Source organism: Thunnus maccoyii, chromosome 3, assembly GCF_910596095.1.
Source record: "Thunnus maccoyii chromosome 3, fThuMac1.1, whole genome shotgun sequence".
Classification (NCBI taxonomy): Eukaryota; Metazoa; Chordata; class Actinopteri; order Scombriformes; family Scombridae; genus Thunnus; species Thunnus maccoyii.
In genome coordinates, this window is record NC_056535.1 from 32,682,943 (window position 1) to 32,699,841 (window position 16,899).

Sequence of the window (16,899 nt, forward strand, 5' to 3'; positions counted from 1 at the left end):
ACTTATAGTAAAGATTATATTGTGAATAATGTGTGTAAACAACATTAACTGATACAAGTAACACTGTCATATACCAGGTATTGATTTCAGGGAGACAACAACCCCATGAGAAATACAGTTCTGTCTGGATGGATTGATTTATTTTCATGATTGGAGACACTTGTGGTTTTCTTTGGTTACGCTGGTCTGAATAAATCTGCCTCTCATCACCTTCCCCCCCCCAACACTCCGGCTAAAAGCTTCCTCACAAACTTTTGTTTCCAGGTTGGCAATTTGGGAAAACTCATGTTTTCTATTGACAGTAAACACATATAGCTGCTATAGCACAATCAGATCAGTGTTCATTAACGAGTCCCTGTGGAGATGAAGTAGACTGAAGACCAATGTTTAACAAATACAAGTTTAATATCAAAAACAGACCTACAATCCAACATCAAGTCAAATCCAACAGTAGAAACAGCAAAACTTGATTTATTTTTACCTCTTTAAGTACTTTACATGTGTTTTTTTCTGCTCTTTTGTCATCAGTATGGACAATACAGTTCCAGCTAGTTTCTCTCCATCTGAACAAACAAACCTGAAACTGAACAGTCTGAAATATATCTTAACAGCTACTAACAGAGGAAATCTTCAACAATACAGACACAAACATGTACATTTATTTACAATCAGCCCAACCTGAGGGCGGATACAGACGATCCCAGGAAGAGAAAACAGGAGGAGACGTTTCCAAAACATTTAGCATTTGTAAATTAGTCTAATTCCTTTTTTTTAAAATTCTATATCTTTGCTCTTATTTTGGAAACAAACTCTTCATCTGTGGTGACGTAGCGAAAACATAATTTGACCTTCTGAATGTACATTTCATCCACTGTGAAACATTTACTTCCCGTCACCACAGATGCTCAAACATCCCTCTGGAGACGCTGAACGATGAGCCACAACTTCAACGTTTTTCCGGGCATCTTCCCTCTTAGACCCAAACAAGAGAACATCTCAGTCCAACATGATGAAAACCCAACGACCCATTCCTGGTCCTGAAATTTAGTTCATGTTTAGGGGGCAGCAGGAGGAGGAGGAGGAGGAAGAGGAGGAAGAGGATGATGAAGGGAGGTCGAAGAGGCTCTTAGAACTGCTGCAGGATCAGCTTCTTCTTGCCGTCGTGACTGAACTTGTTGGAGCGGAAAAGGTCGCTGTCGTAGAAGGACGTCAGGTTGTGGATGTTGATCTGTCTCGCCTGCAGGAGGAGGAGGAGGAAGGTGGAGGAAGAGGAGAGGATGTGTCATCATTAACTTCACTTGTGTCTGAGCCTCTTTTATATAAAAACTGTAGAAAACATTCATACTCTAACCTGTAATAACACACGGCGCTGTTTGCATTTATAAACTTTACTGAATGTTAAAGTGTAGCGAGAGAAAATTAATATCCAATTATTTTGATAGTTGATTAATCATTGAGTCATTTGAGCTGCTTTTCTTCGTCTTATGTGATCATAAACAAACAATCGAGAGAATAATGTGACTGTATGTGATGTAACATTTAGCATTTTAGCATGTTCACTATCTCTCTCCTTGTGTCGTTACCTTATCATGCAGGTCTTTCTCTGGTATCTCGATGGTGTCGTTCTGAACTCCGTATCTGTTCCTCTGGTAGGACACCTGCTCAGCCACCAGCTGTTTGAGGATGAAGAGCAGCAGCTCGTTGTTGTCCCTGCGGAAGGCCAGGTAGCGAGCGAACGTCTGGACGGGAAACACAGACAGCATCGAGTTAAATAAAAAACATCAGGACTGACGTTGGGATTCATGTCTCCGTGAAACTCTGATCCTCTTTAAAACGCACCTTCCTCATGCTCCTCATGACGCTGAACTTCTGCGTGTCGATGAAGCTCTCCAGCATGACCCTGATGGCCATGTTGACGTCGTCCTCCACCACGTAGTCCCTCAGGTGCATCTTGGCGTGAGCCTCCGCCATGCGGATCATCGACTCGATGTGACGCACCGTGATGGGGATGCTGCCCGTGGCCTGTTAGCGAGACCAAACCAGCGTGAACATAGAGCTGAAACTAACGACTTCTCCCTGATATTTACTTAATTAATTGTTTGGTTTATAAAACTGCAGAAAACTTCACTTCACAATCATGTAAGATCAAGAACTTCTGCTTTAAAAAATGATGTAAATGATTAATTTATTATTAAAATAGTTGCTGACTGAAGTTCTTTAATCGATGCAGCTCCACATGAATGTTTTGTCGTCATAGAAACAGCAGCAACATACTTACAGAGAGCTTAGAAAAGGTCAAATATGACTACAAATGATGTCTGTTCTGTAAATGTTATTGTATCAATTTGATTTCTTTCTTGGTTTAAAATCTCTCAGTCGCTGCTCAGAATCAGTTTCAGTCTTTCTTTCGGTTTCCTGACTGATTTAACTGGAGGTGAGAACATCGTTAGATCATCAGAAGGACTCAGACTCACCATGGACTCTTTACGGAGGTCGCTGTAGATTCGAGCCACTTTGTCCTGATCCATCTGGTTCAGTTTGGGGTGAACCTGCAGACACCAGAAAAAAAAAAACATTCAAACCAAAGAACCAGAGACACACAAAACTTCACATTTCATGACTTTAAACTGAATTTTGCCTCTAAACTTAAAGCAGCTAAAATATATCTGCTTTAAAGACACAAAAGGTCATGAAATACACAAAGATTAATTTTCAAAGTGGTAAAATGTTTATTTTCTTCTGCATCATCATCATAAAACAGATCAAATTTAACAAAAACTACATTTTTGTCAGTTAAAATACTTTAAACTCATTTAATCACAACTATGAAAACTCTCAGACTAGACTGCGGTGTATAAGCGTGTGTGTGTGTGTGTGTGTGTGAGTTCGTACCCGCTCCTTGGCGTACATGATGTACTTCCTCAGGAGTTCCTGGGGAATAGTCGGCACATCTGACGTGTTGGGCAGAACCATTTCCTCCAAGGCCACGCCCCCTTCCTTGTTGCTAGGGTGATGCTTGATGTGGGAGCCGACCACGAAGTGCGCCAACATCTCGTCCTGGACGGTTAAAAAAAGGAAAACGAGAGATTTAATTTATTTTTATTAAAGATTCGGTTTTAATTAAAGGCTTGTGTCACGGACAGGTAAGAAGGTGTTTGTACCTGTACGGGGTCGATAGTGTCTCTGACGACACACAGCACGTCGAAACGAGACACGATGGGCTCCGTCAGGTCCACGTTCTCAGCGAAGGTCAGGGAGGGGTCGTACCTGCCGCCTGCGGGAACAACAGGAGCACAGCAAGTGTTTTATTTACATGTGATCAGTACAGACTGAGAGAAAACATGAACACATTTATTATCAATGAATCTTCTGGTTGATGAAATGTGCTCGTTACAATTAACTCAAGTTAAAAGTGACGTCTTCAAACTGCCTGTTTTGTCCGACTAACAGTCCAAAACCAAAGACGTTGAGTTTACTGTCATATAAAACATCTGAGAGGCTGAAACTAGGTCATGTTTACCAGAACATTAAATTAAAATCTAAATATTTGCTGATTAACTTTTTTGTCAACTGACTGATTGACTTATTTCAACTCAAATGTGTTGAATGAATTTTCTTCCTCACAAAACATTTGCAAAGCAGATATTTTTAAATCCTGCATTGTTAGCATCCATGTTTACTAGCATGCCGTCTTCTGTCCCGCCTTTATTGGTGCAACAATGTGTTTCCTGGCAAATTACAGCCACGTGTAGATCACCAGAATAGTGAACATTAAAAAGAACTGCTCCATAGCACTTCTAGAGGTCAGGGGAACCTTTAAAAACAAGCTGCTGTTCAACAAGCTACTCTCAACACACACGTCAGTTTCCCAGCAGCACCTGAACGCACCACACTGACCAAAGTTTAACCTCTATTCAAGCTTTTTACAGCATAGCGTAGTGATCATTTTAAATGATGTCAACCAACAGTGATTTAAGGCATCTATGATTTGTTTTAAATGTGTAATAACGTTGACGTTGCCATGTTTTGTTATGTACCGATGGGGTTGGAGGCGGCGATGACGGTGCATCTGGCCTGCAGCGAGGTGACGATGCCGGCTTTAGAGATGGAGATGCTCTGCTGCTCCATGGCCTCGTGGATACTCGTCCTGTCTGCATCGTTCATCTGGAGAGACGGAGATTATTTATTCATTTATTCCATCTTCAGACTGACCGAACACAGGAAGGATTATTATTATTATTTAGCCCCGGGTCGGCGTCTCCGCTCACCTTATCGAACTCGTCAATGAGACAGACGCCGCGGTCGGCCAGCACCAGCGCTCCGGCCTCCAGCGTCCACTCGCGGCTGACCGGGTGTCTCTGCACGTAGGCGGTCAGACCGACGGCGGAGGCCCCCTGACCCGTGGTGAACACGGCGCGGCTCGCCACCTTCTCGACATACCTGCGGAGAAAAATACGCCTGAAGTTCAGATCCATGACTCATTTTTCCACACATCAGTATCTGTATTTATCTCCATATCCTCTCACAGTCGGTGTGTTTCTAGCTTTGGTTTATGTGTTTTCATGCTTTCAGTGTTGCTTCATACTTGAGAAACTGGGACTTGGCGGTTCCCGGGTCTCCACACAGCAGCACGTTGATGTCTCCACGCACCTTGTGTTTACCACCTGGAGGAGAGAAGAGAGAGTTTATAGATCACAGACTGACAGAACAACACTGTATCTGTGAGGACTGATGATAAATAAAGAGAAAAATCTGTTATATGATGCAAGAAAATAGATGAAAAGTTGCCACCAGACTTCTTCTTCTTCTGGGTTTTTACCTGGATTTTTGGGCTCTCCTCCAAACAGCGACAGAGCCAGAGCTCTCTTGATGTCCTCGTGAGCGTAGATGGACGGCGCCATGCTGGCAAAAATCTACACATGTGAGAGAAAAATGGAGGGAAAGTTTAGGAAACATCTGTAATATTATAAAAACAAGCCAGCAGCCTTTATCTCTATATATATATATATATATATATATATATATATGTGAGGGTTTGTGCGTCGACTCCTCACCCTCTCTCCGATGCGTTCGTCCTTGGAAAGGGCGACGATGGCTTTGACGTCTTCGTCGGTCAGCTCGGCCACGGCGACGCCTTCGTCTCGGCGGGTGATGTGGTTGGCGAGGATCACGGTGGCGAACACCGGGAAGCCGTTGGCCATGTTGAGAGAACCGTCGTAGTTGTTGTGGTAGATGCCCGTCAGCTCCTGAGACGGACATAAAACTTTAAGCATCAGGGAGCATTTCTGATCCGACTTGTGATTTTTTTAAAACTTTTTTTTAATGCAAGAGAGTCACATGATGTTCTTGTAACACATCTCCAGCATTTTATTCCTGTTTTTAAAAGGCGAGATGTGTATTTATGATCTTATATCTACTCACGATCTCGTCTCCCGGCTTGCAGCTGTCCACCAGGTCGGCCAGCAGGATGGCGTCTTTAGAGCGCGGAAGGCGACCGGCGGCGACCTTACCGGGGCTTTCCTGGATGGTGATTCTCTGGTAGTTCTGGTACACGGTCTGCAGGACGGAGACGATTGGTTAACTAATTAATTAACTGAGACGAGGAGACTGATCATTGGTCGATACATGACAAGAGGTGGAAAGGATTTGAACGTATAACACTCTTTGTTGCATAATAAATATATAAATGTTCGTATCCTTCGTGCCCGAGCCTCTCACCTCCTCCATGTTGATCTCGAAGGGTCCTTGGGACTGACACTCGGGACAGGAACCCGGCTTCACCTCCTGGTTCTGGGACTGGAAGAAGGGTCCCAGCACAAAGTTACACTTGTTACAGTTGTACTTGACCATGGCGAGCTGAGGGAGGACGCCGGTGCAGCTGCTCACGACGCCGCTGGTCCTGATCAGCTGGTTCAGATGGAGCTGCCTGAGTGAGCGGATCTCCTCGACCAGCGGCAGGTTGCAGATGCGGACGTGGATCTCGTGCGCGATGCGGTCGTATTTCGGGTACATGGCCAGCACCACTTCTTTAGCTGCTTCGTCAAAAACCTGCAGAAAAAATACAGGTTTGTTTTGACGGAGCTCATATTTAATTCAGTGATTAGTAGCCAAAGATTAGAAACTAACAGGCCGGTCTTCTAAAAGACGCTAAAGTCAACGGAGGTGCAAGGCGATTGTCACATGACCCACAAACCCGAATCGATATGTTACTGATACGGTAGAGCTGCATGTTGTAGCAACACTAACCAGGAAGCAGGAAATGATGCGTCAATATAAAGGAGTTGTTCTGGAAGTTTGCTACATTTCAAAGTAGTTTTATCGCTTTAACAAAATTGACCCAAATGCTTGTGACTCGCTTCACAACGACGCAGCGGTTTTCCATCAGCTGGGAACTAAAGTATTCTCACCTTCAACATTTCAGCTGGAGCTTCAGGTAAGAAGTAGGCCAACACATGCTCTCTGGCTGCAAGATCTTCATAGTTGACGACCAGACTCTCCTTATTCTCTGTTTAAAAAAAAAAACCAAACAGGAATCAGTTAAACATCCATGACAAAGATTCACCAGCGTGTTCGTTTCCTCATATTTCAAAGCTGAAAAGCGGAGCAACCTTTGCACATGTCGCTGATCTTCTCCTTGAAGACGTTGTGGCCGTTTTCGTCGACGTGCGTACGCAGGAAGTTCTTGAATCGGTTGTAGATCTCCAGCCGTGGAGCCGCCATGGACACCCACTCCCTCACGGTGTGACCCTGCGGACGGAGGAGATGATGATGATGTCAGAGCTTCTAACGTTGCTGGAGACCAATCAGAGCTGAAAAGCACCTTTTTTTTTTTTTCTTTTTCATTACACAAACCTTCATGTCCTCCAAGTTCTCGATGCTCTCTATCATTTCCTCTTCCTCTCCGTCTACCACGCCCTCTGCCGCCCGCTCGAGGAACCGCCTTCGCCGGGCCGCGGGGCGCCCGTCGTCCTCGTCTTCGCTATCTACATAACAACGAAAAATGAACGATAAAGATCAATAACAACTTCACAAGAGGAGTCACGTCTCCTTCTCCGAATCCGTCCGCTCTCTCCTTCCTCACCGTAGAGCAGTCCTCTCCTCAGCCGCCCGCTGACGCCCTGCTCCCTGTCCCTCCTCCTCATGGCCTCCTCGGCGGCGGCTCGGGCTCCAGGCGACAGCTCCGACAGATCCTCGTCATCCAGGTCCAAACCCTCAGCCTCGTACTGATCCAGCGCCGGGATGGCACGGTAATCCCTGAACGGAGAGGAAGAGGAAGAGGAGTTGTTATCATCTCATCATTCGAAACAACATCCCTACTTTCCAACACAAGGCAATTTTTCCCATCCTCACCTCTCCATCCCGTCCCCGATCAGTTCCTCTCCGTCTCCGTCCTCCTCCTCCTCTCCGGGCAGGGGTCCCTCTCCCAGCAGCCCCTCCGACTCATCCTCGAAGGGCGGCAGGTCTCTGCCGGGGCTGGAGGTCAGGTCTCCTCTCCTGGGGCCTCGGCTGGGGCTGGTGGCCATGTGGAACGACTCGGAGGAATCCTGTCGACACAACAAGGATCGCCGACTACTTCAATACCGGAACATGACGTCATCTACTCAACTGGGAGCCATCGTTGTACGTTTTATATTGTTTAAAGTTAAAGAGTATCTAGTGTTTCAGTTCAGTACGTTACTTGTGTATTTCTATTTGATGCTATTTTATAATTCTACTAGTTTTAAAAGGGAAAAACAGAACTTTTGATTTAATTTGACAGTTACAAATAGTTTGCAGGTTATATTTTTATGTATAAAACATGATAAACTAGACTTCAACTCAAACTACAACATTAAAATGTCAATGCACCAGTAATAATAAATCAACTGTGATATTTTTACTGTTTCTACTTTGTTATTGTTATATGTGTCAAACAGAAATTTCTTTTACTGTTTGACAAAGTTTCTTGAATCTTAACAGACATAATCTGACATTCTGCTTACTGAGTGCATTTACTTTTGATATTTACATACATTTTGCTGATTATAATTCTGTATTTTGTAACTTGTAGGTTTTTAATGCTTCACATTTACTTGCAAGTGTGTTTTTATTTTAGCGTTTTTATGTCGTTCGGTCTATAAAATGTCAGAAAATAGAGAAAAATGTTGATCGCTGTGTCACAGACGACTAAATAAACCAGAAGATATTCACATTTGAGCAGCTGGAACCAGATAATTTGGACATTTTTGTCTTTAAAAAAGTATTTAGAATGACTAACTGTCTGCTGATCTACTAATCGATTGATCAACTACTCAGTTTTTAAAGGATGAGAGTAAGTTTTCCACCGCTGATTGTTGTCAGCTTAATAAAAGTTTAATAAATGTACAGATAATGGCTTTCTTTATGGCAGCACTGTCTCTGTACTCCATTGTGACCACATCACAATACAATACAAGACTGTGGTCTCAGTAATAATCAGTAAGAAGCTGAACTAACACCAGACAAACAATCTCAACAAAAGGTAATACATCATGTTGGTTGAGTTGCACATCTGTATCTCTTTAAATGACTGTTTATCATAGTAACAGATCTCTGAGTTAGACTAAATATGATATATTAATGAGAAAATGAGTTATGACTGATGTGGATGCGAGAAATGAAGCTACTGCTGGAGACAAATCCAGCTACAGGAGGTAAAATGATCAAATATTGAGGTTCAAACACTTGAATTAGAATAAATCGCCAACTGAACTTCTTTGAAGGGTCAATAGATGTGAGCACTTATCAAATGTAGCTGGAAACAGAGTTACTGATGAAAGTTTTGAGTTTCAAGATGATATGCGTGTGTTTTATCTCTTATTCTGTGACGTCTCTTGTTATTTTTCCACCTGTATTTTGTTATTTTATCTGCTTAAAAGCCGCTTCTGTAATCCATCTAATCTGACACTTAATCTAACGTTAATTTAGCAGCCACATGGCGAGTCAGCAAGACGACAAACAAAGCAGATACATCACAGATTATTGTTCATGCTCGCAGTGCTGAACATTAGTTAGAAAATGTATTTTTAATTCTGTGCAGATTTAACTTTAAAAGCATTTTGGTTTATGGTTCAGTCAGATAAAAAAAAACTCATCCCGTCTCTGTCTTCATTGTTGTGATGCTGACAACTTTATTTACTGTAAGAAACTCAAACTACAAACGTAAATCTGCCTAATTTAACTTCTCACTCCTTCAGCAGACACATGAACATGACAGTTATATATTTTAGTCTGTATTAATCTGATTTTTAATCGTTTTAACTCACCGCCATTGCTGCACGTCTGTCTGTTTCTGCCTCTTGTAAAGAAACTTCTTCTTCTTCCGGCCGGGAGTCGCTTTTCGCGCGAAACGACCACGTGGTACTGAAAGCCCGCGAAATGTAATGAATATTCAAATAACCCGATGACGTTGCGCTTCATAATTGGTCGGTGCGATTTGAAGAGGCGGGAATATAAAACACAATGCGTTTGGTTTTAATTTCAGCACCAACGAGGCTTATTCGGCAGGTTTGGCGGTGACGCCTGTGAGTGAAAGCGGTGCAGCCCGCAAAATAAAACAAACGCATCCTTCTCAGAGTGCTGTAGCAGGCGGACGTTGACGGGCGGGGTTTATGACGTGATATTTTTTCCCGGGAATATTTGGGGCGCGTTCAAATCCGTTTCACTGCCTCCTTTTTAAAGACTCGCCTTACTGAAAGGATACTGTTGGCTTTTGCTACGTGGTTTTCTTCCTTCACTTACTTTCACTTTCTTTCACTACAGTATAAACCACCTCCGAGTCCACATTTCCAAATTAAATGTGGCCTAGAAGATGTAAATGATTAATTGTGCTTTCTTTATATTTTAATCCCTCTTCTCTTTTTCTGTCAAATGTCAAAATATTTTAATGACTTAGCTTGAACTTGGGAGCAGTTACATACATTTATGCTATCAAGTGATTCAGGATGACTAGCTAACCCTGCATCATTTAAACCCACATTTAACCGTAGTTTATATCTTTCTATATATCTTAGTAGGAGCAAGGCTGGATTACCAACCGGGCAAATTGCCCAGGGTCCCTGAGAGCACAGCTTTACTCCATATTATTTGGGTCTACATCATTTTACTAATCACAAATTTGTTAGAAATTTGAACCACTGAACAACAATATCAACTCTGACAGGTCCTCCATCTTCCATCTTGTGCTTGTGGTCTTGAGGAGGGACTCAATATCTAAGACCTGAATTGTTTTAGTTTATATCATGTTTGTTTGCTGTTAAGTTGTGTTATAATGTATAAAATATAAGAAAATAGTGAAAAATGACTAATTCAGGTGACTTGTTTTGTCTGTCAGTCAAAAACCCAAAGATGTAAAGATACAATCTGTTCACCCATTGGCAATAGAAAGCGATTAATACATGTAAATAGCTTCACAGTTCTTACATATTGCATGATACACAAGTTTAAAGAAATAAAGTTTAAAGAAAGAAAAGGAAGATGTAGTGAAGATGTGTCTGTGGATTTCGGTCCACATTTGGTCCATTTTGGTCCACACACACTTCATGGCAGGCATCTGTATGAAGCTGAGAGATTTTGAGATTAGAGCGGAAATGTTGAAATGTTATCGCATGAAGCAGCATATGAACTGTGCATGATTATCTTCTAATCATCTTGCAGACTCTTAGACAGCTTATAAAAAGGAAGTCTTCTGGTCTCTTTGTTTTTTTGAGTGGCATTCAACCATTAAACCCAAAAACCCTCTTTGTCTCGCTCTCAGTTTGTCACTTTGACCCTTCACGACACTTTTTAGCCAACTTCTTGAGGATATTTCTGCAGCAGGAATGGAAGAGGCTGACGTCCAGTATCACTCTGTGTCTGTGGCAGACGGCCATGTCACCATCTCTCCGGTGCCACAAAGATCAAACAAGGTGCGACGGTGTTTCAGAGCAGCACGAACCCCGCTCTTTATACTGGTGGGCTTGGCACTGTTTGGCCTCACCATAGAGGCCTATTTCATCAACCTTCTCTACCATCTCCTGCCTGTGAGTATCAGTTTGGTCTTTGATTTTTGCACCTTCAGTTTTATCTTAAAACACCGAGGGCCAGTTAGGCCTTACATTTAGGTAAAATGTTGCAATTAATACCAAAGTATTCAGCATGTATATTTTGGTTTTTGCATTGTGTTTAAATCAACTTTGAATCAATGAGGTAAAATGTTAGAATATTATGTGTAGTTTTATAAGTCTCTTTTTATCTACATTTGTGATTATTATTGATTTTATAAAAAGTCTTTATATAGACTTTTCAAAACCCACATTGCAGGGCAGCATAAATTATAAAACCATCAGGTTTCATGATAAAACAGATAAAACCAACTCCCATGAAGTAGGTTTTAAAAAAGAAAATTAAAAAAATAAATAAGTGTAGAGGAAGGAAGGAAGAGATTTAAAAGATAAAGAATCAGTTACTGTAACTGGTTTTGTTTTCATGATGCACCTGTATGTATTAAATGCTCTGCAGCAGTAAAAGTATATACAATAAATAAAATATTATAAAGTTGTCATATATATATATATATATATATATATATATATATATATATATATATATATATATATTCTCCTGTTTTACAAGCATTTCATTTTCTTTTATGTTTCCTATTATTGTCCAATTATATTTCAAAGCACCCAATTTATAATTGATGTATTTTTTAAGATTCTTTGTTTCACGTTGTAATGCACATCATAAAGTTATACCAGTGTTAATCCCAGTCACATAAAAACTTGATTAAGAAAAGTCTTTATTCAGAGTTGTAGCTAAAAAATGCGAAAGCAGACTCATCTCTGAAGTGAAGCATGTGGGAAAGTTATTTGTGGTTTGAAGTTAGAATCATTTGAGGAAGTTTGATGGCTGCTGTTCACTTTAACTCCTTCGTATGCTTCGCCAGATGTGAAAAGATAAAGCTGACAGGAAAGGTATGTTTCCCCACAAGAACTGCAGTCACACTTATGAAATGTCGCTGGTTTTATATCTGACTATAAAATTAAAACTTTCCCAGGAATGTGATATAAAGACAAAAGAACAAGTGACAATTAGGAAGTACGTACACCTCACACACATCAGTACTGACATGTAAAAACAGACAGGAGTAAACCAACACCTCTAGTTTAATAACTATAATCATCATTTATGACATGGACGTGGTTTTTATCCTTCACTTGCTTTCACTTTCCACCATTTCAGTATAAACCACATCCGAGTCCACATTTCCAAATGCTAAATGTTTTAAGAGTATAATGTACGGAAGTACAGAAGTGCATTGCATTCACTGATGGAAAAAAAAACAAACATTTGAGGCTTTATCTCATAATTATGAGAAAAGATCTAATTACAGAAAAAGATGTCATAATTATGAAACCCACATCTAGTAATAGTGAGATACTTATTTCATAATTATGAGATAAGGACTTTTTTTTCCTTTGGTGAATGTAATGTGCTTCCGTACATACTGTATGCATAGCCTTGAAGTTGTAAAAATGTCAAAATTCAGTTCCATTAAATCATTCATTGTGGTTTTTTCCCCATCATTTTAGAGCACACTTCCAACACTATGTTTAATACAAAATATAAGATGTTATCTTGTAGTTATTTATAACTTAAGTTTCTTCAAATGTTAAACACTAAATGTAAATGGATTCAATAATAAGGGATTTGAAGGGATTCAGATTTGCAGATTCAACACTGAAATCAGACTCAGTAAGCTGATTTGATGCTGGATAAATTCTTTTTTACTGTTTACTTTCAATTATGCATTACAGTAAATCCTATTTTTAATGTTTCAGCATATGTACACTGAAACGAAAATACATTTTCCAAGTTCTTGTCCTTTGACCCTGTGTTAATTATTCATTGATCTCTTGTTACATGTTACATACTGTGTATGTTTATGTATTTTTTTCCCTTCAATATCTAAACATCTCTGAACTGTTACATTAATAAAATACAAGTTATTTTCTCTGAATATTATACAGTATTACAATGTTAACATGAAGAAAGTTATGCCCTTGAAATAGAAATTTACAATACACAAGTTTAAAGAAAGAAAAGGAAGATGTATTGAAGATGCACTAGTGGATTTCAGTTCACATTTATGTGAAAACATGACCTTTGATCATGGCAGGTGTGTATATGAAGCTGAGAGATTTTGAGATTAGAGCGGAAATGTTGAAATGTCACCGCATGAAGCAGTATATGAACTGTGCATGATTATCTTCTAATCATCTTGCCAACTCTTATCAGCTTACGAAAAGGAAGTCGTCTGGTCTCTTTGTTTTTTTGAGCAGCATTCAACCATTAAACCCAAAAACCCTCTTTGTCTCGCTCTCAGTTTGTCACTTTGACCCTTCACGACACTTTTTGGTCAACTTCTTGAGGATATTTCTGCAGCAGGAATGGAAGAGGCTGACGTCCAGTATCACTCTGTGTCTGTGGCAGACGGCCATGTCACCATCTCAAGATCAAACAAGTTGCGACAGTGTTTCAGAGCAGCACGAACCCCGCTCTTCATACTGGTGGGCTTGGCACTGTTTGGCCTCACCATAGAGGCCTATTTCATCAACCGTCTCTACCATCTCCTGCCTGTGAGTATCAGTTTGGTCTTTGATTTTTGCACCTTCAGTTTTATCTTAAAACACTGAGGGCCAGTTAGGCCTGTATGAGGTGAACACCATAATAATCAAAATATTTAAGGATATGTTCACAAATTTTCAAGTGTGTCTTAAAATAGTCAGGTGTCCATATGAACACTGAAAGAGGTTTTCCTCGCTGTAATCATTCCTCCTTTTCATACTGGCTATTAAAAGATGTAAGTGATGGGGGACAAAAACCATAGTCATTTAGTGTAAAAATGCATTTAAAAGTTGATGTGAATGAGGCTTCAGCAGTCTGAGTTAGTCATATCAAGTGGATATCTGACACATTTACAGTCTTTTTAGCATCAAATTCCCTCTTTGTGTTTCCTCAGACAGTGTTTCCCTGTTGAGCTGCAGTGGAAGTATAGTAACAAAAAGAGGAACTTTGGCACTAAAAAGACTGTAACATTGAAAGATATCTACTTGATTTGTCTCATTTGGATGGCTGAACAGTGGTGTAACCAGGACATTTTGACTGGGGTGGCCATGGCATAGTGAACCTTAATGAATGGCAAGTGATCAAAACCTGTAAATACAGATGTTCAATGCATCGCATCACGTCAACCTATGCAAAGATAAATCATAAATGAATTCCAAAACTCATGTTAGCGTCAGTTGTAATGTTTGTACTCAAGGCCAGGTTGTTGCCTTGCATGGTTTGTAGGAATACTGTTAAATGAGGCTGTGTAATATCTGAAAATGATAAATAATCAAGATCTTACCTCAGCATGAGGCTAACACCTGGGACACACAGCCTGCATGAACCTCAGCAGTGTGTGTGCGTTGCTGAATTGCTGCCAGCTTTATCTTTCTACATTGAGTTTGGCTTTGATAATGGCTATCAATAATAGCATGTTTCATATCATTTAATTATACATTGTATTTATGTTTATTTTAGTCAGAAAATGATTAAGAAGCATGTGCTCAATTTTTAAAAATAAATAAACAATATTTCATTCTGATGGACATGGTGGGGTCTGGTTGGGGCTACTTCTGTCAGCCACATATGCTCCTCAAAAAGGACTTTTTTTTTTTTATTGATTATATTAATCATTCCGCCAGTTAAACCCTGCTGTCACCGCTCCAAGTGAAGAAAATCCCTCCAGACAACACAAAGTTCCCCAAACAGGGAAGACAGACTTGAAAAACTGTGAACCCGTCCTTTAATGACAAATGTGCAGCATTGAGGAAATGTTTCTATCACAATTAGTGCAACTGCACGTGTGCATCCAGACACTGAAGCAGTTACCTGTTTTTATCTTCCATTGCAGGCTGTTTCAACACAGACCCCCAACACCACACCAGGTACAGAATATATCATACATCATATATTAATGTTAATTTCTTCATTTTCATTCAATAATTTGATAGCATTTGTGTTCCTGACATAGGACAAGATGGACCCAATCTGAATCTGTCCTGCAAACCATTTGCACATGTGGTAGCTGGTAAGATAACTTTCTGTGTTTTTAATATTACAGAGGCAGTTTAGATCTGCAAATAAAAATGTGAATCTTCAACACTTTGTTAGTGTTTGTGGCACCGGCCCCACTATTTAACTGAGCTAAACTTTTCATTACTGGTATTTTCTTGTGTCATTTTCCCCTCAGATGTACATAATGGTGGTTGGCCGACTGACAGCTGTGGGATGGACTACAAAGATGGGAGGCTTATAGTCCAAAAGGAGGGACGTTACTATGTTTATTCAAAGGTTTCCCTCAGAGACAGCAGCGTGATTCAGCACTCTGTTGAGCTCAGCACTCCTCAGTATCCTAAAAACCTAACCCTCATGAAGTCAACAAAATACTCACAGACAACACACGAAGAAGACGTATCAAACAGTTACCTGGGTGGAGTGTTTCACCTGTGTCAAGGCTGTTACTTTTTTGTGAAAGTGAACTACATGCAAAATTTGCAAAAAAATTCATATAACAATTTCTTTGGTGCATTCATGATCTAAATAGATTTAGATATAGGAAGGTTTAATGCTTCATGAGGAGGACGAGATACATTTTAATCAGTCAAAAAGACCGGCTGGTTTGAATCCTTCCTCCACCATCATCATCACCTGCTGCTTCATCAAAACTTTCAGGTGCCAATTTTCATCCAGTAAAAATGTGTATTTAAAATTGTTGTGCATTAAGAATTAATGTAAATGACTTATGTAGTTATACTCTCATCACAATCATAATTGTGGTAACTTACATTTAGGTAAGATGTTGCATTTAATACCAAAGAATTCAGCATGTATATTTTGGTTTTTGCATTATGTTTAAATCAACTTTGAATCAATGAGGTAAAATTTTAGAATATTATGTTTAGTTTTATAAGTCTGTTTGTATTGACATTCGAAATTAATATTTTACAGAAAACCCAAAATTCCTTTTAGAATTAAATCATACAAGAACTAAAAAACACAATAATAGTCTTTATATATCAAAACTCACGTTTCAAGACAGCATAAATTATAAAACCATCAGATTTGATAATAATACATAAAACCAACTTCTGTAAAGCAACTTCTAAAAAAGAAAACTAAAAAAAACAAATAAACAACAGCTGAATTAAAATAAAATAAGGGGGAAAAAAACGTCCTAAGAAGAGATTTAAAAGAGAGAAAATCAGTTACTGCGGCTGTTTTTGTTTTCATGATGCATCCGTATGTATTAAACTTTCTGCGGCAGTAAAAGTATATAAAAATGTATAAAATATTATGAAGTTGTCATATATATATATATTCTCCTGTTTTACAAGCATTTCGTTTTTTCATGTTGTGCAATTTTAATTCAGTGCAACCAAAATTCCTTTATAATTGTTGTATTTTTACAGGTTCTGTGTTTTTTCATTGTAATGCGTATCATAAAGTAATACCGCAGACTGTATAAAATAGTGGACGTAGCCACCGTGACGTCACCCATCGGTTTGTGGACTCAATGGATGTATTATGAGAGCTGGACACCGGACTAAAAATGGCGCCAATTCAGTCCAAAAAGAATTGCTCGGCTGGCACATACACCAAAAAAAAGTTTCTAGCTACCGGGGTTGCTTGTTGTGCGTGTGTGTTTTTTTCCCGCTCGGCCCATAGACTTTACATTATGATGACATCACGGATTTTTAAATCGCTTTTGCTCGTCATTTTTGGAAATTATTGCTCCATTACTAAGATTTGAAGACTTATAATAGCTTTGATGTCTGCCGTGTGGGCGTTGAT

The 16,899-nt window shown here is 39.8% G+C and overlaps 2 protein-coding genes across 2 annotated transcripts; one reads left to right on the forward strand and one right to left on the reverse strand.

Moving 5' to 3' along the window:
* Positions 1-386: 386 nt before the first annotated feature.
* Positions 387-9,379, reverse strand: mcm2 (minichromosome maintenance complex component 2). The gene is made up of 19 exons (XM_042406940.1): positions 9,285-9,379; positions 7,351-7,544; positions 7,082-7,254; positions 6,853-6,983; positions 6,609-6,747; positions 6,408-6,505; positions 5,719-6,048; positions 5,422-5,556; positions 5,055-5,246; positions 4,820-4,913; positions 4,586-4,664; positions 4,269-4,440; positions 4,038-4,164; positions 3,162-3,274; positions 2,893-3,057; positions 2,475-2,549; positions 1,840-2,022; positions 1,584-1,739; positions 387-1,237 (listed from the first exon to the last, which is right to left on the reverse strand). Exons 1-19 carry the CDS (start codon positions 9,288-9,290, stop codon positions 1,127-1,129), a joined length of 2,673 nt encoding a protein of 890 aa, XP_042262874.1. The 5' UTR covers positions 9,291-9,379; the 3' UTR covers positions 387-1,126.
* A 91-nt stretch (positions 9,380-9,470) lies between these two features.
* LOC121892077 (tumor necrosis factor ligand superfamily member 14-like) lies at positions 9,471-16,402 on the forward strand. The gene is made up of 5 exons (XM_042404878.1): positions 9,471-11,039; positions 13,431-13,637; positions 14,960-14,993; positions 15,080-15,136; positions 15,299-16,402. The coding sequence occupies exons 1-5, from the start codon at positions 10,839-10,841 to the stop codon at positions 15,646-15,648; spliced, it is 849 nt and encodes a 282-aa protein (XP_042260812.1). The 5' UTR covers positions 9,471-10,838; the 3' UTR covers positions 15,649-16,402.
* The last annotated feature ends 497 nt before the right edge of the window (positions 16,403-16,899 follow it).